Here is a 24,733-nt window from a genome sequence, read left to right on the forward strand (position 1 = left end):
GCTGGTGGGGCCAAGAGGCAGAGAGGAGCCCTTGGCCAGCCGGTGGGCAGGCTGAGAGGAGCAAGTGGTGGCAGCAGGGGAGCCAGCAAGCTGGTGGGGTCTTGGACCATAGTGCAAGGGGAGCAGGACGGGGCCCCTTCTGAGCATGGCCCGGGTCCATGGCACCACTGTAAACCTGGGACTGGCCATAAGCTATTGCAACAAGCAACACACATGCTGAAACTCCATCCTAATCCTTCACCCAGAGAGTGGGGAACATTGTTGCATGTAATATAACTTCATCTTATTCCCATCCCTCCATCAGAGGGGTAGTTAGGGATGTCTGTAAACACAAGCAAACAACTTGTGGCCCTGAACGTCTAATGACAACAAGATCTTCCAGTGGGTCTGAAGAGAAACCCCATGCCCTGGGTCACCCTGTGGTAGGGTTGCTTGGGTTTCCACAATTAATACCTGTTTAGCAAACTTAGGAGAGAAACAGCCAAGTGAAATAACTTTCAAGTATCAGGGGGTAGCTGTGTTACTCTGTATCCACAAAAACAACAAGGAGTCCGGTGGCATTTTAAAGATTAACAGATTTATTTGGGCATAAACTTTCGTGAGTAAGATACATCTGAAGAAGTGTTTTTTTACCGGTGAAAGCTTATGTCCAAATAAATCGGTTAGTCTTCAAGGTGCCACCTAACTCCTTGCTGTTTAAGTGAAATAACTGGCACTCTGCCTAACTTGAAGGGATCCCCTCCTGTCCCCCCTGCTCCACTATCCAACTGCCTCTTGTCCTTCCCAATGGGGATTCTCTCTAGGGCCTTCTGCCCCCTAGCACTATTCCCCTCAAGTGGGACCCTCATATCCCCTGCCCCCAACACTATCCTCCCCCAGTGGAACGCCCATGGCCCCCCACCCCCAACATTATTCCCCTAAGTGGGACCCCCATATCTTCTGCTCCCCAGCACTCTGCCCCTATGGGAGCTCTCCCATTACCTCCTGCCCCCTCATTGTTTTCCCCATTACCTCCTGTTTGCCTTCCCCTGTGGCCTGCTCCCTCCCCCCAGGGCCTCCTGGCCCCACAGCCCCTAAGCTGACTGAGGTCACGGGAATGGCCCCAGGCCGAGTCCCCAAAGACCATCCCCACTCCGTTATCCCCACTGACTTCTCACCCTCTCCAGCGCTGCCAGAGAAACAGCTCCCCCCACTCTCTCCAAACAGAGACCATTGATTGGGCGACGGAGGCCCATCATTAACTCCCTATCCAAACCAATCAGGGTGCAAGGCCCACAAACACCGCCTCCAATTGGCTGCACGTTCAGACAGGCCCCTCGCACGCTCCCATTGGGTGCGAGAGCCTTCGCTACCTGTCCACCTCGCTCCTCATTGGCTCGAAAGGGAGGCACGAGGGACCTGAGAGACGGGATAAAGAAACCGCCCAAAGGAGCGCTCGGGCCGAGAACTGTCGCGAGCTAGCATAGAGCGAACTGGAAAGATGTGGCAGGCGGCAGCCGCCATCTTAGACGGGGCTGCTGGTACGTGTGAGGGAAGCCTGCCCCTCCCCCCCCATTCCAGTAAGCCACTCAGTGCAGGTCACGCGACCATTTCACAGCTCGACCTGTAGCGAAAAACCCGCCCGCTGCGCGGCTCGGTTCCCATGCGGGGGGGGCGCTGAAACCCCCCATCCCTCCATTAACTCCCCCTCATGCGGTGGGTGCGTGGGAGGGCGCTGCCTATCCCCATTAGCCCTTCCTGCTCCGGGGGGGCGGGGGGGCTGCCTACCCCTCTCTCCCCCATTAGTCCTCCCTCTCTTACGTAGTGTGTGTGGGGATTGTGCCTATCCCCACTAACCCCCTTGCTTGTCCAGTGAGCGAGTGGGGGCGCTGCCTACTCCTATCTCTCCTCTTAGTCCTCCTGATGTCAATGGGGGTGTTGCCTGCACCGCCATTAAGTCCCCTCCCACACCTGATTCATGTGGGAGCGGTACCTACCTGCCACATCCCGACTTCCAGCAGTGACACCTCATTCCCAGGAGCGTGCAACTGCCTACCTGCTGCCGTCTCCCTCCTTCACTCCCCAGCCAGCAACACCCCTGCTCGTGACAGCGTGGACAAAACAACCTCACATGGGGTACTTTGGGATAACAAATATCACAGTGATGAGAAGGATTATTGTTTATGCCACCCCTAAAATGCTCAGAGGTAAACAAATCTAAAAATAGGAAATCCATTTAAGGCATCAACAACCAGATCCATCTCAGCTCACATGAGCAACTCTTATTATCATTGAAATAACACACACATGCTGATGAATCACAACACACTTCTTCCCAACAGACAGCACAATGTATGCATGCAAATTCCTCAAAATCACACTCAAAAGCACATGCTGAACTCTAATGTGAGATGTTTTTAGGTAACAGATTTTGGATATATATGATTAATCTTGCTGAGATTGCAGGTAAACTTGTGTGTTTGTGAGAGATTTTTAGGAACCTGATAGTGTCTGGTTGCACAATAGAAGTGAAAAGAAAGTTGATTGTGGAGGTGAGGAATTAATGGCTTTGTTTAGGTGTTATGTTTCAGCAGTAATTCGTTTATATTGAAGTTGTTGGGATAGTTTCCTGGATCTGAGTTTGTATTGAAAGGAAATATACTTTTGCAACTGTAACTCTTAAGACCTGGTGTACATCCAAAATTGCATTAGTTTAGTTAAAAGTGTAATTTTAAATGGATTTAGTTAAGGTGGTGCAATATTGTGCATGGGCATTTTTAAATAGGTTTAAACCTGACATGTTGGCTGAGTTGCACCTGTAACTTAATGCAAATTAAACAAATAAGTCACTTTTCAACTGATATAAAAGTGTCTGTGTTGGGATTTGCAACAATTTAACTAAATTGTTTTTTTTAATTATTTAAGTTAAACTGGTGTAGCTTCTGTGTTTAGACAAAACTCCAGTTAATATTTGTGTGTGTGTATATACACTATAAAAATTATATTTAAAGGAACATGAAAGTTGCAAAGTCAAGCATGCAAGAGCCAAGAAATGCCAGAAATAAAGTTGACCCTCTTATGCATATGCATTGTGATACAGGCCAGTTATATTACATGATCACACACTATTGTTTCCTCAGGACCTCTGCCTTATTCAGTGCACAGGCCAGATGGTGCTCACTGAATGAGCAGCTATTCAATATTTTGTTTTAGCCTCATTGTGTGGTCCTGTGCCTTGTTTACTACACATCATTCAAACTCTTCTGTGAATACAGAATTAGTTTCCTCACAGGCATTCTATAATACTCATCACTATAGTATTGGCAGGGCCAGATTAATGCATAGGCAAACTAGGCCCAGATTCATGGAGGAGCCCAAAATGGGGTCAAATTTGCAACCTGGCATACAGGGTCTAAGTGCCACTCAGGGCAGGTCTAAACTACAACACTATGCGCTGAGAGTGATCCACTGGCAGTTGATTTAGAAGGTCTAGTAAAGACATGCCAAATCAACTGCAGATCGCTCTGCAGTCGACCCCTGTACTCTACCCCCGATGAGAAGAGTAAGGTAAGTCAACAGGAGAAAATCTTCCGTCGACCCCCTGCAGTATCTCGACCTAAGGTACATCGACTCCAGCTACGTGAATAACGTAGGTCGACTTACCGCGGTAGTGTAGACATAGCCTCAGGTTTGGCCCAGCTACCTCTCCATCATGATGGAGGGGGGAGCCAGGCCAAATTTGAGTGAGTGGCGTTGAGACCCCCTTCCCTAGGTTGCGATGCTACTCACTCAGATTGGGCTTGGCTGCTCCACTGTCATGGTGAGCAGTGCCCCAAGCAGCCAGAGGATAAGCAGATGGTCCTGGTAGATCCACAGCATTGCCAGCCTGGCCATGGGGAATGTACTGTACAGCTGCTTGTTGCTATTCATGTTATAAGGTAAGGACCCAGAAGTGCATGTTTGCCTATGGCCAAGTAATGGTTTAATCTGATCCTAGGTATCAGAATGCTTCACAGACAAGGAATAGTCAGTTGCACACATACAAAATGGGAAATGATTGCCTAGGAAGGAGTACTGCAGAAAGAGATCTGGGGGTCATAATGAATCACAATCACAAGCTAAATATTAGTCAACAATGTAACACTATTGCAAAAAAAAAAAAAAAAAAAAAAGCAGATATTCTGAGATATATTAGCAGGACATGAAAAGTAATTCTGCTCTACTCTGCGCTGATTAGGCCTCAGCTGGAGTATTGCGTCCAATTCTGGGTGCCACATTTCAGGAAAGATGTGGACAAATTGGAGAAAATCTAGAGAAGAGCAACAAAAATGATTAAAGGTCTAGAAACCATGACCTATGAGGGAAGATTGAAAAAAATTGGGTTGGTTTAGTCTGGAGAAAAGATGACAGGACATAAAATTTGCAAGTACATAAAAGGTTGTTGCAAGGAGGAGGGAGAAAAATTGTTCTCCTTAACCTCTGAGGAAAGGACAAGAAGCAATGGACTTAAATTGCAGCAAAGAGCAGTTTAAGTTGGACATTAGGAAAAATTTCATAACTGTCAGGGTAGTTAAGCACTGGAATAAATTGCCTAGGGTGGTTATGGAATCTCCATCACTGGAGATTTTTAAGAGCAGATTAGACCTGTCAGGGTTGGTCTAGATAATACTTAGTCCTGCCATGAGTGCAGGGGACTGGACTAGATGACCTCTCGAGGTCCCGTCCAGTCCTATGATTCTATGATCACCGCTGCGAAGCGAGGTGGTATTGTTATCCTCATTTCACAAACGGGGAGCTGAGGCCAAGAAAGAGTCCACTAATTTCGGGGCCCAATTTGAGATGCCTGATTTTTTTTTTAGAGTACTTAGCGAACGATAACATTTTATATGTTCAAACACAGCTCCCATTGACTTCAGTTGCAGCTGTGAGTGCTCTGCACTTCTGCAGATCAGATCCCAGCATTTCAAGTTGGAAACCAAGAAAATGAGGGACACACAATTAGTGACCACCTTTGAAAAAATTTGATTGAAATGACTTGCCCAGCATCACATAGGAACTCCGTGGCAGAGGCAGGAGTAGAATCCAGTTATCCAGGACAACTTTCAATTGCCTTACCTATAAAAGCATCATTTCTCTTCTTGCAATCCCTTCCTCATTTACTACACACTGTGCAACTTGCTGCAACAAATGAAGCAGGGGACCTACAGACAAGTCTCCTTCGCTGCACACAACCCTGATTCCTCCCCAGAGCAGGTTCATGCTGTGCACTGAACAAGGCATGGATCCTGCTAAGACAGTCAGACTCCCTGCTGTCTCTCCCCCGCTCCCCCCTCCCAAAAAAAAAGAACGTCTGGCTCTTGTTCCCTTTGCATTGGATTCAGGCAGCTTCCTCCTCCTCTGCTTGGGTGACAACATGGGGGCATTGAGAGCACAGGAGAAACAGTCTCATGGTGGCTCTCCATATTTGTGTCTGGCACCACAGTAGCCATGAGAAGCAATTGGAGTGGAAATCCTGATCAGCCGTGCTGGCTTGGCTGTAGCATACTGTGTGCAGATAGAATCTTTGGATAATTTATCTGCCAAACTCTTACAAGTCTTTGACCATGTGTGAACTGTGATTTTTTTCAAAGGCTTGTAATTAATCAAGTTTGGGCAGTTTTTCAGGGGGACAGCAAAAAGTACATCCCTGACACCAGAATAAGGGCCAGATTTCAAGGCCTTGCTCCCACGGATGGGAGTGCTAGCGCTTCTCAGAGATTTGTAATATTTTTTTTTTTTTTTTTTTAAAACATGGACTATAAGCTCCTGTTTTTCCCCTAATCATGTTCTCCAAAATGGATGAACCATTTTCACTTAAGTTCCTCCAGAATGTTTCAGCCTGAAGCAGAGACCTGGCATGGGAAATGTCAACCCAAATGGTTAAAGTTTGGCAAAGTTACAAGCAACTGAAAACAGTCTTATAATGGGATGTGCTGGGCAATCTTAACTATAGGCAGTGCTACCAGCCCCATCTGTAATATGTATAGAGTGCCAGTTTGTATAGCACTGTAACAGAGAGAATGTACCAAAATAAACAGGAACCTGCCTGGAGTGACTAACAGAAGTTGGCCCAATAAAAGATACTCATCCAGCCTTGTCTCAAACTAAAAACACACAGGATAGCATGATTGGGTTACAGCCAGAATGGGGCATAGAATAATTTACATACACTACACATTTTTAGAGGTACTTATGAATTAATAGTTCTAGTTTTGTTTGAAGTTTTAAACTTGAGTTGTTTGAGTTACACTGGATAAGCAATAAAAAAAAAAAATCCAACATAAAGGTATCCCATCCCCTTGTTTAGCGTAACAAAAGCAGCCAGAACAGATTTTGCTTCAGTCTTTTGTAGTCTCACTTTGAGTTTAGTCAAAGTGAAAAGTTTCTGACCAAAATATTTTTAAAAGTTTGGAATGACTGAGAAAGAGGGAGTTTAAGATGAAAGTACATTCCCTAACAACAATGTAATGAAACAAATAACTGCACAGCAATAGACCTCAGTCCCAAGGTGGGTTATCAAATGTTAGTTACACTGGAGTTGAGTAACATACCAGTAAACTTCTCTTTTTAGGACTTTATAAATAAACCCAAATACAGGTTGCAAGAGTAAATTTGACAATATTGTTCTTTGCACTTCTGAAGCATCAAAATATCTAGTCTATTGCCTCCTGCCCCTTCTGATCTAGCTATGAATGGCCCTGGAATCATTAAACAGATGGCCAAATTCAGAACTGGTGGAAGTGAGAAACTCCACTGGCTGAAGGTCACTGGAGGACAAACCTAAATGCTTAGTAGTTACTACAGTAAATTAATTACTGTGCTTTCTATTTATTTGCATGTTCTAAATATAAACAGGATGGTATCAAAAAGCAGACTATTTGCCTCACATCATGACAATGGAATTCACCTCTCACAATGAGCCAAGTAAGTAATTTGATGCAACTACAAAATACCCAGTTTACTAAACAAAACCAATAGATATCAAATTGTGTAAATTATGTATTTTAAGATCTACAATGGGACTTTTTTTTTAAAAAGGAAACCAAAACTAGATAATAAGAGTAAATTACCAAAGAATCCCACAAAAGCAAGGAGTCCTAGAATTTAAGGTCAGAAGGGACCACCAGATAATCTTGTCTAATCTGTATATCACAGGCCACCAACACCCAAAATTAGACTGAAGTATTTACAGCCCACAGGAAACTAACCTATTATGTGCCCCAGGCAAACAGTAAGAGGGACTCAGGTGTACCAATTCCCAGGGCCTCTCAAAGGCAGGGAACTGATTCAGATATACCCAGATTATTTTGGCAAGTAGCCCACACCCCATGCAGCAGATTAAGGCAGCTCCCACCCCCCAAGGTCACTTCTCAAAGAAGGAAATCAGATTAATTATGGGACTGTCTACCTTTGGTAAAATCATGTTGTATAACATCTATTTGCCTCCGTGAATTTAAATTATTATTTCCTTCACAATTGGCTCTAAAACCTTGTGTACTACTAAGATCAGATTAACTGGTTTGTAATTGCCTGGATCACTTCCCCCTCCCACTCCTTTCTTAAATATACATATGGCTTTAACTATTTTACAGACATATGGTAGTATCCTCAAATAGACAGAATTATTAAAAATCCTTGCTATCTGATTAGCAATCTCCTATGCCAATTATTTCAGTATTCTAGGTGCATTCAGCTCTATGTTTTTCTTCAACCTCAGATATGGTAATATTTCTATACACTTTCCATATCCCAGTCCAGCCCTGGGGTTTTACGACAGACCCTAACACTATCCCAACAGAACCTCTTTCATGATCCTTCTCTAATGATTTTGACCCAAACAGATTCCTTTTGTTCATACCATCACTTTGTAGTTCTTTATAGTTTACCAGATCATTGATGTACAAAGCTACCCCCATCACCTTTACCTTTATTTCTGACTCTCCTAAACAGCATATATCCTTCAGTTCTTTTACTCCAATCATTAGTGCTATTTCACAATGTTTCTGTAGTCCCTATAATGTCTGGTTTGACCTTTGCACCAGTAATTCCAGTTCCTCCATTTTAATGGCAAGACTTATTGCATTCATATACAAGGATATGTGTTTCCTTCAGACCTCACCCAGTTTTCCAGCTGGAATTGCAGAAGCATTTAAAAATGTCACACATCTTTGTATATTGCCAAATCAATCATGGGCACTTGCTCCTCAGGCAGCAAATCTATGAAGATCTCCAATTTGCGTGTCGGAATTTTACAGGAGCTGTAGGGCTGCCATACTTCAATACTATGGAGGCATCCCTTTAATTTCATTACATTGCTCTCTAATAGTGGCATATACAATCTTAATAACTACACAAACATACAGCAATTCACTTAATATGGATGGGATCATACACAAAGGAATATATTTTATAGCTTTGATTGTTTATTTACAATCCTTTGTGCCTCTCAGAGGATCGCCACGTGCTTTACCAAGGTATGTGTGTAATATCACTATTATACAGATGGGGAAATTGAGGCATGGGGAGGTTAGAGGGACATTCAACTTTCAGTGTTTGTTATTTTTGCAAGTAAAATCTGATATTATTGAAAAACTAGAGGAAAATTCTAGTCTGTTTTTCAGTTTACTGTGCACTTGACAGCACTTTATGTATTCATGTTCACGGTTTCCCCTGTATAGTCAGTTCCCTCTGTGCACACTGAAAGGGAAGGGAAGATAGTCAAAAAAGCTAAATGTGATTGTAAAGCTATAAAAACTGACAGTAACATAGGGGCAGCTGTACTGCCTGAAATCACTTAACTCATATTTTGAAAATGATTAGATTTCAAGTTGATGTTTCTAAGTGACTTTTCCAGGGTTATGCGGGAATTCAGTCAGGAACGTACGTGCGTGCGTGTGTCCGTCCCCAGATGTGGGAGCAGAGGAAATCATAATATGTGGCTCTCCCCTTCCCACTGGGAAAGTTGGTCGGCCACCTCTGCAGCACCATTCACTTCCCTTCCCCTCCACTAGACCTTGTGAAGGGCGCTCCACATACGGTGGGAAAGGCTGGAATGGTGGTGGTGGGTAAAATGGGGCAGGAATGCATATCATCTCCCATCTGGCCCTGTGGATTTATTCTTTTTCCCATGGAGTGCTCCTCTCAGTGGGGAAATCCCAGGGACCAAAAGGGGTGTAGAAGAGGCAAGAGTTGCTGCAGGAACATGCAACTGCCACTGAAATGGCCTTAGTCTTCTGCTGTCTCCCCTCCAGGAACTACAAGTGTTCTAGCCAGGCCATGCACCCTATACCACATGGGTTGGAGTGAGAGGGGCAAACTCACACTAAGCTCCTCCCCAATGGACTGATGCAGGGATGGGAAGGGGAATTCCACAAGAGGATTCTTGTGGACTTTTCCTTTTCTTGGAGGGTGCAATCTGAGTCCTGGTCTAGTGGCTTGATATTATGATGTACTGAAATTTATTTGCTGATTAGAACTAGACATTCAGTTATTAGTTTTCTACATGAAAAATCACTCCTGTGTTATATCTTCGTGGACATACTCAATGCTCTGTGTGTGTATCTTGTTGCTCCTACATAGAAACACATACCCTGCTATTCTTTTTTGTAGAAGCTTCATTAGGCACCTATTGAAGTACAGTATGAGAAATGCCTTTGTTGTAAGACTCCCAGCTCCTGATCTTTGTGGAAGTAATTTAATATAACATGAAATCAAGCTACTTCAGAATATTTTAATCAGACCCAGTAACTTTTGCACTGTTCATTCCAGATCTCTCTCTCTCCTTGTCCCTCCTCACACATTTCCTCTTCTGCTTTTCTCTTCCTTTTCCCTTGTTTCCTTTTCTACCAATCCTTTCCTCTCCGGTTGTTTGTCAATAAAATGTTTGTCTTTAGGTGGGACCTGAACTGTGCTATGTCAGCTTACCTGGGGATAGAGCTTTCAGTAAGTACAATAAACCACGACACCGAATGATAGGGTAACCTCAGAATCTGATACCTCAATATAGAACTCCCCCATAAAAGAGGGGCCAGCCCCTTTAGAGGATGTAGACAGACCCTTCATGTCCTGTCTTTCTCCCCCATGCCTGGCACTATTTAGTCTCCTCCAAGTTGATGTTGCATTTAATCTGCAATGTTGGAAGACTTTTGTCTGGCATTTTTTGGAAGACTTACAAGACACACTTTAGCTAATGTATGCACAATACACACTACATAGAAGGTGACATCCTAACCCTGCTGAAATCAATGGCAAAACTCCCATAGACTTCAGTGGGGCCAGGATTACACCAATTAAGCAGATTTAAGCTCCTTAAAGGACATTCATAAATGTTTGCTAATAAACCATTCAGTTTCTCTTAAGAATCTTTTTCTACATTATAAATAATTTTAATATCTTGTTATTAGATATTACAACTCTTTATTGCATAATTGCTTCCTGATGTTTCATTACTATGTGTGTATCAGAGAGACTGTGAAAGTCATATTATTAGAAAACAATATAGATAAAAGTTTCCTTGTCCCAGTCAGCCCACCTATAAGTAAGGAAAGAGACCATATTAGATACTGATGCAGTCATGCTACATCTAAGCCAAACTTTTCTGGGAAACAGAAATAAAAATGTAATGCACAAAACTTAAAAGCCATCCTCCCCAAAATATCAAAAAGTTATCCTTTCCCTGATAATGTAAAAGTTTGCTGAGATTTGTTCTCTGGGTTCATAAGTACTTTGTAGAAATCATTACAGTACCTACAGGAGATAGTTTTTTAATAAATGCAAAGTAATAATAATGCATCTTTGACACTAAATCATGCTACTTGCAGGCTATAACTAACTTATTTGTATAGGGTACAAGAAAGTTTACTGAATAAACATAACCATACTTGTTTTTGCTGTGTTGTCATTGCTGACTGGTTTGGGCACGAGTCCTACCAAAGCTGCAGACTTCAGAGCGTTGCCATAGCTCACTGCTAAGTTTTCTGAAGCTTTCTTGGCCAGTGAAAAGATGGGAGCAGACCATCCTGATTCTTCAACAGTTTTCTCTCTCTCCTCGTTTTTGAGTTCAGTTACATTAGGAATCAGGTTTCTGTCAATGATTTCAAAATCTTTCTGTTCCAGAGCAGATGCATTGCAACTCTCTCCTTCAGCCATCTTTAAAATGTCATATGACACTAGTCATGAGCAATCGAGTGAAGCAGAAACTCTCTGCCCTGTCTTCCAACTTGTAGTTGATAGGAGTTGGATAAAAAAGTGTGCTCTGAGTGATTGTACAACAGCCACTTGCATGAGCAAACGTGTCAGAGACCGAAACCTCTGTGATTGTGGACATTTTGCCTTGTATGCTTCAAATTATACACACAGCTATATATTTTCTGGTTACTGATTAATTACAACAAATGATATCCCTTTAGGTATTGTGTAGTGGATGTCCTTTTGTATTATTTCCAATTGTTATTTGTAGCAATCTGAAAAAACAAATGAATCCTCTGCATTTCTACACAATATTTTAAGTTAGCATTTTGCCAGAGTATATGAAAGTCACAGATTTTGCAGAATTTATAAACGCACTCAACCTTTTGAGAGTGGATTGTCCTGCCTAAAACTGGACCATCATAACCTGGAGAAGAGGGTTGATAGAGATTTATTATACTTTTTGAAAATGAAATATGCTCCTCTGCACTATCTACACTACAAAAATAACCATATTTAAGCAGAGTTGGGAAACATGGCTGCCTGTGTGGACAAAAAGGATATGTTATAATCATGTTGGGGAATCAACCAACCTGATCCTGGTTATAAAAAATGTAACCTTACCAGGTATCTATAGATTAACACAGGGTGCCTTAACATAGCTGTAACATACAGGTTTCTGTCCAGCAACTATATAGCTATTTAACATAGTTGGACTACAGCTTGTTTAAACTTGTATTAAGCATGGTTGGCTCACCTGTTTCTAAACTGGCTATTTTTGTTGGATAGACTTAGGAAATATTTTGTTTGGTGGAGGCTAAACGGACAAGGAGGTAATTTGGAACATCTTGTTACCAACAAACTTGGTAGCAGAAGAAACATCTTTAGACTACAAGTCCCTCATCTTTTGTTTGTTTATATATAGTTTCTACTCAAATATTTTTATTTGATTGCAATACAGAGGTGCCAAACTGCAAGGAGAGTTACAGAAGTTCCCTTGAGAGAATGTATGTACAGCATACTTAATAGGTTTCAGAGTGATAGCCGTGTTAGTCTGTATCAACAAAAACAATGAGGAGTCCTTGTGGCACCTTAGAGACCAACAAATTTATTTGGGCATAAGCTTTCATGGGCTAGAACCCACCTCATCAGATGCATGGAGTGAAAAATACAGGAGCAGATATAAATACATGAAAGGATGGGGGTTGTTTTACTAAGTGAGAGGTCAGTCTAATGAGATAAATCAATTAACAGCAGGATACCAAGGGAGGAAAAATAACTTTTGAAGTGGTAAGAGTGGCCCATTACAGACAGTTGACAAGAAGGTGTGAGTAACAGTAGGGAGAAATTAGTATTGGAGAAATTAAGTTTAGGTTTTGTAATGACCCAGCTACTCCCAGTCTTTATTCAGGCCTAATGTGATGGTATCCAGTTATCTCATTAGACTGACCTCATACTTGGTAAAGCAACCCCCATCCTTTCATATATTTATACCTGCTCCTGTATTTTTCACTCCACGCATCTGATGAAGTGGGTTCTAGCCCACGAAAGCTTATGCCCAAATAAATTTGTTAGTCTCTAAGGTCCCACAAGGACTCCTCGTTGTTCATACTTAATAGATAACTTTAGACAAGACTGATAACAGTGGGGGAAAGGAAAGAAGCTGGTCATCATGCCCTGTTGTGAAGGGGAGTGTCTTTTTGAGCTGGTTAACTTTTGTAAATTAGAAAGTTTGGGGCCACACTGAGGCCCCTTTGTCCAGGGAAATCTGTTAAAGGGATCTGAGGGGAGGAGTCTGAGTTTCTGTTCAGTGACCTTGTGTGTGGTGGCATGCTAGACTGGATGGCCTCTGGTATTGGTGAAACAATATATCTTCTCCCTCCAGGGTCCAACTCCTGCACAGGTGCTTCCAAGAATGGGGAGTATGGTGCCATGGTGGTGGATGAACCTCCCCTTTCATGGAAAAGAGGGAGAGAGAGATGTATGTAAACATAGGGAACACAGTCTGGCCCCAAATCTGTATCTTCCTAACATTTTGTATTTAAACTACTGTTCTACTCTCAAGTATTCTCAGGCACTGTAAAAATGTAATATTCCACAGTTACTTATTCTCCACAAAACAGAGGGCAACTTCTGAGTGCCTGCGGAGGATAATAGAACCTCTGAAAGCTGAAATCTCTTATTCACTCAGGATTTATTCAAACAGCATATAGGCTTTAACTGCTCAGCAGCAGAGCTACAACCATATGTTTTGAATGCCATCTAGTGGGATGAAATGGTATTTGACACAATGCCCATTTGTTTGTTTTGTATGGAAACTAGAACAAAGGACAGTTGTTTTGTAATAGTTGTATAGGCCCTAGTCCTACAATTGACAGCATGGCCAAGGCCCCATAGACTTCATTGGGGTGCAGGAGCCACCTGGAGAGTGAGTTGCAGAAGCAGAACCCCATGGGACTAAGGAGGTGGTCATACAAAAATGATATTCTCCAAGGACCTTTGATGATGTCATCTCAATTGAACTGTATTTAAATAAAACAAAATAGATTTATACTTTCAAATAATGTGAAAGCAGAAAGGGGGCAAATAGAGGGTGGAGATTTCTTCCTTCCCTCCTGAACTGCTGCTCCCAACAATTAATTATGCAGCAGATACAGATTAACATTACAGTACACATGTTCAATTGCAAAATATTAACTGGAAGTAAGACACGCACAACAAAATAATATTCATTCCCATAAAATGAGAGAAAATGAAAAACTCAAAAGAAATATGTGAAAGTGCACAGTAAGGTAACAATGGAACATTTTAGTTCAATCTTCCCAGTATTTGAGCTCAAAGGAGCTATTTTACTGTGCACAAGGTGACTAAAAATATAAAACTAGACAGCATACATTTTTAAAGTAACGAATAGAACCCAGTTATATATCTAGTAAAAGTGAATTTGAAGTTAATAGGTCAACCACTGAAATAGCATTAAACAATCTTCCCCCTCCCCTCTTTAGCAATATAAGCAACGTGAAATGCTAGGGTTGTTCCAGTTAGGTTCAAATTCCTATTGGGAGTCTTAAGAAAGCAACTCAGGATGTTGTTTAAGTGTGGTCAGGCTTTAGCAGAATTGCTGGTATATCACATACTAAGACTAAATTACTATTAGTTTCCCCCCCACACACACATTTATCAATACAAGGGTCATTAAACAGGGGCAGTGCTACTACTTAAAGTTCTTTATATTCATACAAATCCCAAAGAGAGTGCAGTGCTACTTCTGCATTAGGTGGTCCCCTTCTGCTGTGACATTTTATTTCAGTAGTCACCTCTGCCACAGATTGTTAGTGCAGCTCTTACCATCTGTATGAAGGCAGAGCACTATTTTCTTCTGACAGCCCATTAAGTTAGTTGCCTAGCAAGGTTGTGAAGAATGCAGAGGTCAAGTCTGTTACTTCAGTGACATATCTGTCCTATTTCTACTTGCTCTGATGTAGAAATCTGCCAGATGCTTCTAAACCTGGGCTGCTATAACAGGCCATCTTTGATCCTACTGAAGTCTGGTTCTGGTTTCACACAGCTCTTATGTCTTACTGTTGTGTTTTACTATTTTTTAAAATAGTGTTTTAGATATCAAAATCATTCATATGATAATATAATGGAGGGAGGCAGAGTAACGATACATCTGCTTCTTATGGACTCTCAACTTTGATCTTGAAATTACATACTTAAGAGATTCTGTCTATCTGAAATCAAAGGTTCTGAATTTTAAACTAAAAGAGGATGGCTTATATCAACTTCACTGATCTTCAGTGACATTGAAAAGGATGGAGGAAGTATCACTGAATAAAGATTAATGCAATTTTATATAAGCAGATTCTTCTAGTTCAGTTTTTCCCTTAGCTTTATTCTGATGTTCAGTAATACGGATTATTAAAGATATATTTTTTGCTATAGAAAGTAGTCTGATATATTTCAAATGCATCATGCACTATTAAAGGATGAAATTTTATTAATTACTCATTAATAAAATATCTGATTCTGATCAGCCATTAAACATACCTTGCATTTCTGTAATGTCTTCCACTAGAAGATGGGTGTACTTTACAAATATTAAAGTGACACCATCAAATTAAAAAGCATTTCTATCTGTTTTTTAAACATTCTGGTATTACAGGTGACACCTAAAATTACTGTATCAGGAAGAGATGAGAAAAAATGTTTGCGTATATGCTGTGGATTTGACAGCACTTTGTATTTAGTCAACTAGGCCTGGATTCTGCCCTCTACTTACATAGAATACAATGGGACTACTTATGGGAATAAAGTTATTCAGATGGGCAAGTATTTGTAGGATTGGGGTCTTAGTTTCCCCTGTGTTTGTGTATTTTTCCACACAGCAAGAGGGGAGAGAAAAATCTAGTAAAATAGGAAAATGGGATTGAAAACCACAAAAGTTGGCAGGGGAATTCAGAGACAGATACAGTATGGGAAACTGCCTTTAACTCATTTTTAAATTTATCGGATTTTGAGCTATAATCATAGTTTAAGGCTAGAAGGGGCCGCCAGATCATTTAGTCGGACATCTTGCACATCACAGGTCACTAAACCCCACTAGTTACCCCTCTGTTGAGCACAAAAACCTGGATGAGACTGAAATGTTACAGCCCTGAGGAAACTAAACTCTTGTGTGCCACAGGCAGAAAATAGAAGGTGCTGAGGTGCACCAATTCCGTAGGCCTCTGCAATGTTAGGGAACCGATTTGGTGAGATACCCCAATGATCCTAACAAGCGATTAGTGCCCAGTGTTGCAGAGGAAGGAAAACAAATAAACAAAAAACCCAAGGTCCCTGCCAATCTGTCCTGGGGGGGAAATTCCTTCGTGACCCTGAAAATAGTGATCAGGATGACACTGAGAATGTGAACACAACCAGCCAGCTAAGCATCTGAGAAAGAATTCTCAGTACTGTCTTAGAGCACTGTCTGGTGTCACATCTCCGGTTGTCACCATCTCTGATGCTTCAGAGGAAGGGGAATCCTTCCTCCCCAGAGTACATCTATCTGGGGAACAATAATCCTTCCTGACCTTGTACAGGCTGCCAGCTGAAGCATGAGATTTAGGTACATAAGACATAGGCCTGGAAAGGACTCCCCATGATAGTTTCTGTTTAGTGAATTAAGCCTTGGACACCTCTGTGGGGAAGTTATTCCTATTTCAGAGCTAAGGAAACTGATAAACAGAGAGGTTAAGTGATTTACCTACAGTCACAATCTGTGTATAACATGTAACAGAACTAGATCTCATGACTCACAGTTCTATTAACTGGAAAGTCACCGATCCTTTCCAATACTGGTTTATTTTTCCAGCGGGATAGAGGGAAAACTACAGCTTTGTTATAGAAATGTGAACATATCAGTCCATCAGCAAGTTTGTTTGGCTTTAGGGAAGACTCTGTTGCATCACTAACAGCCTCCCAATGTATTAGATGTTATAAAGTAATAGTAAAAGAAAGATCTGTGTATTTGAGTGATTCTAGGAATATAGATGTGACAGAACTTATTCTTTACACTGTCTATCTTAAGTGCTTCGGTGACCCCTGTTACTGTAGTAGCTGAGCACCTCACATTATTTACTATCTTTATCCTCAACACCCCTGCAAAGTAGTGAAGTGCTATAATCCACATTTTAGAAGGGAACTGAGGCACAGACTCTGGCCCAGATCCTCAAAGGTATTTAGGCTCCTGCCTTTCACTGAAATCAGTGGGACACAAGATGGGTGAGGTAATATATTTTACTGGACCAGCTTCTGTTGGTGAAAGAGAAACTTTTGAGCTCCACAGAGCTCTTCTTCAGGTCTGGGAAAGGTAATCCCTTGTTTTTCTCATATCTTGAGACCAACATGGCTCCAACACTGCAAACAACAACTGAAATCAGTGGAAGCTATGAGCCTAAATACCTTTGTGGATCTGGGTCAGAGAGACTTGTGTGACTTGCCTAAAGTCACGCAAGAAGTCTGTAGCAAAGCAGAGAATTGAAACCAGTCTCCCAAGTCCCTGGCTGGTGCCTTAATCACTGAACCATCCTTCCTCTCATGTACTAAAGGCATAAAATATAAGGCAATCATTTGCTCCAACCTGTTGCACATGTGGTGACATGGAAGCCACCACCTCTGTCCTAATTCCCCAGCACAAGCAGTGCTGTGTATATTTCCCAAAGCACTAGTAAAAAAGCAGGGCTGAAATTACTCACATACCAATTATGCTAGTATTAATGAAGGTCTCCGGTTTTGCTTTTATATTCACTGGGTATAAGTTGATGGGTACCCTATTTTAATATCTTTTAGAATATAGGCCTTATTTTTAGTATCACCCGGAGGCCCCTCTCAGGAATGGGGTCTAATCATGTTAGGCACTTCACAAATACATCAGACACAGATCCTGCTCCCAAGAGCTTACAAGTTAGTTTTAAGACAAGTTGCAACAAGAGAGTATAACAATAGAAGGAAGGGGGAGGTCATACGAATAAAATTATGTACATACATAACGCAGCAATGTAAGGTGTTCAAATCATTAAAATGTTGTTTTTTAAATCCTTTGCCTGTTTGTCTGTTTTGATTTTTTTCAGTGAACCTCTGGGATGGATACAAAAAACATATGACTAAACATGATCTGGACATTCCCTAATGGGTTACCCTGCTAGAATTGGGACATCCCCTACGGACTCTTGAGAGTTTTTCCATGTGTGCAGTGGGGTGATGGGACAGCAAATAGGGGGCATCAGCAAAAGATCTCCTGTTTTCTTTGGGAAATTACTAAGAAAATTGCATAGCACTGTCAATATTTTCTTATTCCATCATTGCACAGCAATTAAGTTATTACATTTTGCAGACAACAGTTTTAGTCGTTGTTCTATCTCTAGCATAGCTAATCAACTAATAGGCATCCCAATCACCTCTAATCAGGGAGCTTGCTTTAAACATCTGAAATTATTTCCTGTTCTGCTGTTGCAACTGTGCTGCAGATCAAACAGATATTCCTTTCCTAATCACACTCTTCTCTCCCACACAAATACACCAACCAACACCATCCTTAAGGCAATCCACCCATGATTGCTACTGCAAGATCAGCTTCTAGGTACAGGAGTTTCCATGAGGTGTTAGGGTCCTTGAGGTGAGGAGGTAAATTGTGGTGGGTGAAAGTGAGTGAGGGGAGTAAAAAAAGGTAAACAAGGCTGAATATTTGAAGGAGCCCCTCATTAAAAGTTCATCACCAATTTAATGGTTAATATTGGCTTGACATCAGAAGAATGTTGCCATTTAACATTTCAAACATTTAGGGCCAAATCCTGCTTCTATGAATATCAGTGGGCGTTTTGCCTGAATAAAGGAGTGTGAACTATGCAAGGACCGACCTTAGGATTTGAGAAGCGATGTTATAGTGATAAATAACTAGTTCCCACTTTTCAACTGCAAATAAAGCAGTTAATAGAAATAAAATTGATTCAGGAATGCTACAGAAACACTTACCCTATTACTGTGGGAGCTGAGGCAATCAGCAGGGCCCCCACTAGATGGTACCATAACACTTTAGTCACAGAGAAGAGCCTCAGAGACCAGATTTTTACCTTGCATTGAAATCAATAGGTGTTAGGCCCCTAAATACCTTTAAAAATCTGGTCCCAATGTCTTGAGAAGCATGTTGAAAGGATCAAGAGGGGAAGTGATGGCTCCCTTTGGCTCCTGCACATTGCATGGACTCTCTAGAACAAATAGTGGGGATCGTGTGAAACTACCGGAGGCAGAGAAAATACCTTGCAAGGACTCATCTTTTCACCAAACTCCTTGCAGTACTAATAGACTGAGTGCAACCCTTAATAAGATATTGATTTTGGGGAGATCTTTTAGTGGCTTTGTGTCAGGACAGAGGTTGAAAACAATGTCTCACATTAGACCTATTCCCCTTTCAAAGCCTTACTTTTTCTGAGAACACTTAGTTTTTATTTGAAAGGAAATCAGCTGATCTGCTTACCTGAGCAGTTCCTAACATCATGGTCCCCAGTGAATGTAGCTATGCTAATGGAGGCCATTTTGGGGAAAGAAGGTAGTTGTCTGACATGCATTTATAGAAGTTACAAAGATGTGATCAGTGGCCATATGTTAACCTACTTCAATAACACTCCCCTTTGGCACACCCACAGAATTGGGTAAACCCAGGTGAATTCAGGGTCACTTGATTTTCAAAGGAGCTAAGCATCTGCAGCTCTGAGTGACTTCTGTGGGTGTTCAGGGATTATGAGGAAAGAGCAGACATTTCTGTTTAACTTTGAGTGTATGTTAATTTTGTTGTAGAAGCCTTAGTTATTTATGTAGTGTTACAAGGTCTTTATAAGAGCCAAGTGAAGTTGTTTGACCTAGCCTACAGTACAAGAAATCTGAGGACATCTGTCTAAATGGGAAGAGTTATGGACTTTGTAAAGCTCAAACCTATGATCTACTTGTGTTCCCCCCCCCCCCCCCCCAGTGACCTTGTTAATTACTATCTGAGCCAAAACTGGTCCCATGTAAAAGCATCCAAGTTGGGAACAGAATAGTCCAGCTGTATAAATATGTGATGTTTATATTTAGAGTTAAGTTACAAAAAAAGTTAGCTGTTTATATCATCAAATTAAACAAGACAAAATAAGGACTAAACTGACTTTTTTTTTTTTTAGGATTCATAAACCCACTTGGGAGAATTTCAAATGGTGATGGGGTATTAAGTTAATTTTATAATTGTGTTTTACTTAAGTTGACCATATAAAAACCTAGGCTTTTTCAAATATAATTTTCTCTTTTTTATGTATTACATCTTCTCATGGCTGACTGGTTTTGTGTTGGTTTTTGTTGCATGCCCTTATTTTTTTAACTTGGCTGCTATTGCATGTGGATTTTTTTGTGTCAAATATACTTTTTTGGGGCTTGAGAAAAGCGGTAAGAATTAATCAGTAACTGGACTGACTGGTGGTTGGTAGAAAGAAGGGATAAAAATCCTAATAAAAGCCCAACCCTAACAGAATTTGAATGCAGTACCATTGAAACATGAGACAAACACTTCTGCTGATACAGTTGTCAACTAATACCCATGAGAATATTTATATGGGGGTTAAGTAACCACACAAAGGACCCTATATTGTTCCAAAAATGTAATAGAAACTTTGTGAATTAAAAAAGAAAACAGAATCAGATATTTTATATTAAGTCTATGGAATGCAAAGCACATTCCCCAGATGATTCCCAGAACTACCATTATGAAAAACTATGCTGTATGTTATGGTTTGATTTTTTTTTTAATAAAGCATTTAAATGTTCATTAGATGTTTTAAGTTTATTACCATAATTTAGAGTTAATAAATGCAACAATTTATTTGAGAGAAGAAAAGAATGAACGAACTTGTAATAAAAATAGAACAAGCCTAACTGGGTTTGATCTAATTGCCTCAAAAATCACCAGACCATCACTTTATCTACTAGGCTATATTGTCTTTGCATAAAAGCTTTGTAAATTTACAAGCAGTGGTCCCTGGATGCAATAGAAATATATTGAGAATTATTTTTAAAAAGTGGTTAAAAACCTGACTATTATTGCAACAGAGTTCCAGAGACGTTTACATTTTATGCAAAACTTCATGCCAATCAGATGTAATTTACTGAGTTCTTTGCTTCTTCAATTTAAAAAAAAATGAAAAGGAATCAGGGGAAGAATACTTAGTTTTTTATAGAATATTTAAGTTATAAGTTTCTCTTTTGAGAGGGAACTTATTAGAATGACTTTCAGTAACTGATGTAAAAGGGCTGTTAGATGCATGCATGCAATTCTGATGGGAGCTGGGTGTACACATCTGAGGGTAGAATGTGGCATGTCTTTCCAACAAATAATAAAGCTTTGCTTGTTGGTAATGGCTGGGCAATACTCTATATTCCCTGTCAAGCTTGGTCCTATATAGATAATTGTGGTGTTCTTTTTATAACTTGCCTTGAGTCACTTGAGTGTAATGCATCGTTCCCCTCAACCAATGTGATGGGTGGGTGCATAAGATGAATAAATATTCAGCTAAAAGGTTTCTTTAAATACAAACAACTTTAGTATCTCCTCTCCCTCATTCCTCTTTTATCCTTTCTTTACTCATCTTCATTTCCTTCTCCCTCTTTTTTCCTTCTTTTATTTTCTCCTCTCCGTTCCTTTCTTTGGGCCCCTAAGGCTTCTCCTCTCGACTGTGCAGCCAGAAAAGGTGTCATGTTTTCACACACACACACTTGAGAAGATCTGACAATATTATCCTATCCAATAAGGGGCAGTATATGGGAGGGAAGTTTTACAGATGTACAGTAAAACTTTGATTATCCAAAGATCTCAGGGGAAACCCAAAGTCTTTGGATAATTGGTTTACCTAGCTCAGTAGACTTTAAAATGTTCCTCATTCCAGCTTCTCCTGTTCCTGATTCTTCCTGCTGAGCTGAATCCTCTAAGACACCTATCCAGCTAGCCCAAGGCTTTCCATCTAAGCATGGCTTCAGATGTAGGTCTCTATAAGCTGAAGCTTTCTTGAGCACATGAAGACTTATACCTGAAGCCCCACTGAAAAACAAGAATATTGGATCTGGGGGGGTAAGATTCAGGTGTGTCCCTAACTCTGACATGCTGTTCTGATGTTGGCACACATCATGACCGTTGTCATGTTGCCAACTATCACAATATAAGTCAGAAGTCTCCTGATATTTGTTTTTTTTACCTTAAAACCCCAGCTCCTGGAATCAGGTGACCAATGGAAAATCTCAGCTTTCATTAAAAAAGTAAGGGTATGTCTTCACTATGGAGACTATACTCACATACCTACATCACTGTAGCAATACCAGCATAACCCTGTAGTGTAGACGCAGTCTACACCAACCGAAGAGTTTTTTCTGTCAGTGTAGGAGCATCACTTCCCCAAATGATGGCAGCTATATTGATTGAAGTATTCTCCCATTTTGATACAGCTGTGTCTATGCCGAGGGTTAGGACAGGATTTCATACCCCTGACTGACGTAGCTATGTTGATCCAACTTTTAAGCATAGACCAGGCCTAAGTTTCTAGTCCTCCTAGATATAGAGAAATGCTTGAAAATATTACTTGAATGCATCCCAAAGGCTCAGCCCCCAGAAGGCAAATGAAAGGAACTTGATGTTTATTATTTTTAAAAATCTCATCTCATGATTTTATGGATGCCTGATTCAAGATTTTTGAATATTTGGAAGTACTGCCATTGCACCACGTAGCTTATGTTACTTCCTTCCCTGAAACCTCATTTTTCAGTACTTTTACAGCTGCCATATCATGTATACTGCAAGCTAGGAATCTGCCCCATTGCATGAAGTACTCAGGCTAGGAAGCATTACACGTTTTCTGCCTTGAAACAAAGTTGAAGGGAATAGTAAAGCCCAGAATCCTTATATACAGCTGGCAAACCCCTATTGTTCTCTCACTTCATGTAATATAGTCCATTTAAAATATCTCTCATATTCAAGATGATTCCTTTTATGTATAAAGCCTCCTTTTCGGGTGTACTTTTACCAAACAGTATAACAGCTGTAATTTATAGCAACTAGGGTGGAAAATAGAGACGAGCAATAATGCCCTATGTGAAATAAAGTGGAGATCTTTCTTCTTTTAGGTCAAACTTGTTTGAATTGTTCAGCTGTTTGAAAGGGAAAGGGATAACTAATTGAATTGCTTCGCTGTACAAGTGGGGAGATAAGAACACCTCCAGTGGGTGGCTATGTTTTCTTAACAGAGAATAATAATTGGCATCCTGCTGTTAAGATTCAGTGTCTTGTCATCTTTGCTTTTCCTCTTCATCCTATTAATTCCAAAAGATTTTACATGTTGCACTGGCTGCAGTCTGGAAATATGGGGTTAGTCACCATAGCAAAATTTTCAGTAGTGCATATGAATAATATCCTTTTTTTAAAAAGCTCATCTAAAGATGGTTTGGATCATTGAGGCATAAAAGAAAAACGCAGGATCCTAAAACTAATAAAGGAGGCTGAAGTTAGATACAATTTTATTATCCCTCCCTCAATAAACATAAAACAAGCTAGTTCATTTTTTTATTTAATAAGAAAAAATGAGACATTGTCATTGTTCTGGCCATTACTGCCTCAGCCTATGATCTTGTCAGATCTTATAAGCTAAGCAGAGGTGATTTACATGAGCATTTAGGTAGGAGACCTTTTCATTAACTCCTGTACTGACAGGATATGGTGTTATTGATTTTCCTGGAATCAATACTAAATCAGTGCCCCACAGCATTCAGGGCATTATGCTACCAGAGGTGCTGTCTTTCAAATGTATAACACAGATAATACTGAGGCCCTAGCCTTAAATCAGTGACCACTTCAGTGCTCCCTAATGTACTAAGGAAGTAATGGGCAAAACAAATCTCTGTTGTTGTCCCATGGTATTGTACCTGTGTGTTCCTACTGCAGTCTTAATGTTTCTATTCAAATTCAAAGGATGCTTCCAAAGATTTCATAGTACTTTTAACATTAGTGGTGTCAAGCTTGATGTCCTGGCCAAATTTCAGTTTGAATAACTACATTCTTCTCAGGAAAGTTCTCCACTAGTTTCAGATGGAGATGAAAGCCCAGATATGTTTCTAGCAAAGAAGGGCCAGAGGTTGTTGCATATCAGTGAAGGAATGAGTGAGCCCTAAACCATATATGCTATCTGGAAAGCACTTAATTAGCCTTTTGGTTGAAATGTGTTGTATACATATAAGGTATTACAGAGTCATAACAGTGTGACTCCATAGTTAATGCTGTTGAACAGTTTCCAATATCGAGCTGAATGAACCTGCCATCACAAATTCCTAGGAAAAGCTCCTTTCATTTATAGTCTCGTCCCAGAGAAGAATTTTTCTGGACAATTTGAGTTTAATTAGCAAGTCACTCTTGAGTTAGGTAATCTAAAAAAAGTGGTGGGTTTTTGCTTTTTGAAAAAAACAAATTCTGTCCATTTGTAACTCAAATATGACTTGATGGAAAAACTTCAGACTTCCTTTATACACTAAATCTCAGTGAGGCTATGTAGAAAGAGAAGCATGATCTTATGGTTAAGTCACTAGTCAGAAACTCAGGAGCTCTAGGTTCAATTTCTGTCTCTGCTGTATGCTGATTGTGTGACTTGGGTAAATCACTTTCTCTCTCTCATGTACATTTATAAAATGAGGATATTATTCCTTCCTTCCTCCCACCTTGTTGTCTTATTTAGATAGTAAGCTTTTGGGGTCAGGAACTGCCTCTTTCTATTTGTATGTACAGTACAGGTGCCTCGCACAATGGGACCCTAATCTTCGTTGGGATCTCGAGAAGCCTCTGTAATATAAATAATAATAAAAACTACTGGATAGGACTGCTACTTAGTTGGGGTGCAAATGTTTTTAGTTGTTATGGTTCTCTGTGTGTGTGTTATAACTTTTGTGAGAGGCACAGTGAATGCTACAAGCCCTGCTCTACCTACTA

At 40.6% G+C, this 24,733-nt stretch overlaps 1 protein-coding gene and 1 long non-coding RNA gene across 4 annotated transcripts in view; one reads left to right on the plus strand and one right to left on the minus strand.

Moving 5' to 3' along the window:
* Positions 1-11,166, minus strand: part of RUFY1 (RUN and FYVE domain containing 1) — a 32,669-nt gene extending 21,503 nt beyond the window's left edge. The window contains exon 1 of one of the 3 annotated variants that reach the window (XM_034778368.1): positions 10,899-11,166. In XM_034778368.1, the coding sequence (XP_034634259.1) occupies positions 10,899-11,166 (268 nt within the window). Of the gene's footprint in view, positions 1-1,157; positions 1,227-1,976; positions 2,138-10,898 lie in introns of those variants that run through there. The other 2 variants (XM_034778369.1, XM_034778370.1) reach the window with 2 other exon arrangements.
* Positions 1,410-19,701, plus strand: LOC117881294. Its single transcript, XR_004646752.1, has 4 exons — positions 1,410-1,520; positions 6,874-6,942; positions 9,912-9,960; positions 17,820-19,701. It is a non-coding gene; the product is annotated as an uncharacterized LOC117881294 (long non-coding RNA).
* Positions 19,702-24,733: the final 5,032 nt, after the last annotated feature.

This window comes from Trachemys scripta, chromosome 8 (genome assembly GCF_013100865.1).
Source record: "Trachemys scripta elegans isolate TJP31775 chromosome 8, CAS_Tse_1.0, whole genome shotgun sequence".
In the NCBI taxonomy this organism is placed as follows: domain Eukaryota; kingdom Metazoa; phylum Chordata; order Testudines; family Emydidae; genus Trachemys; species Trachemys scripta.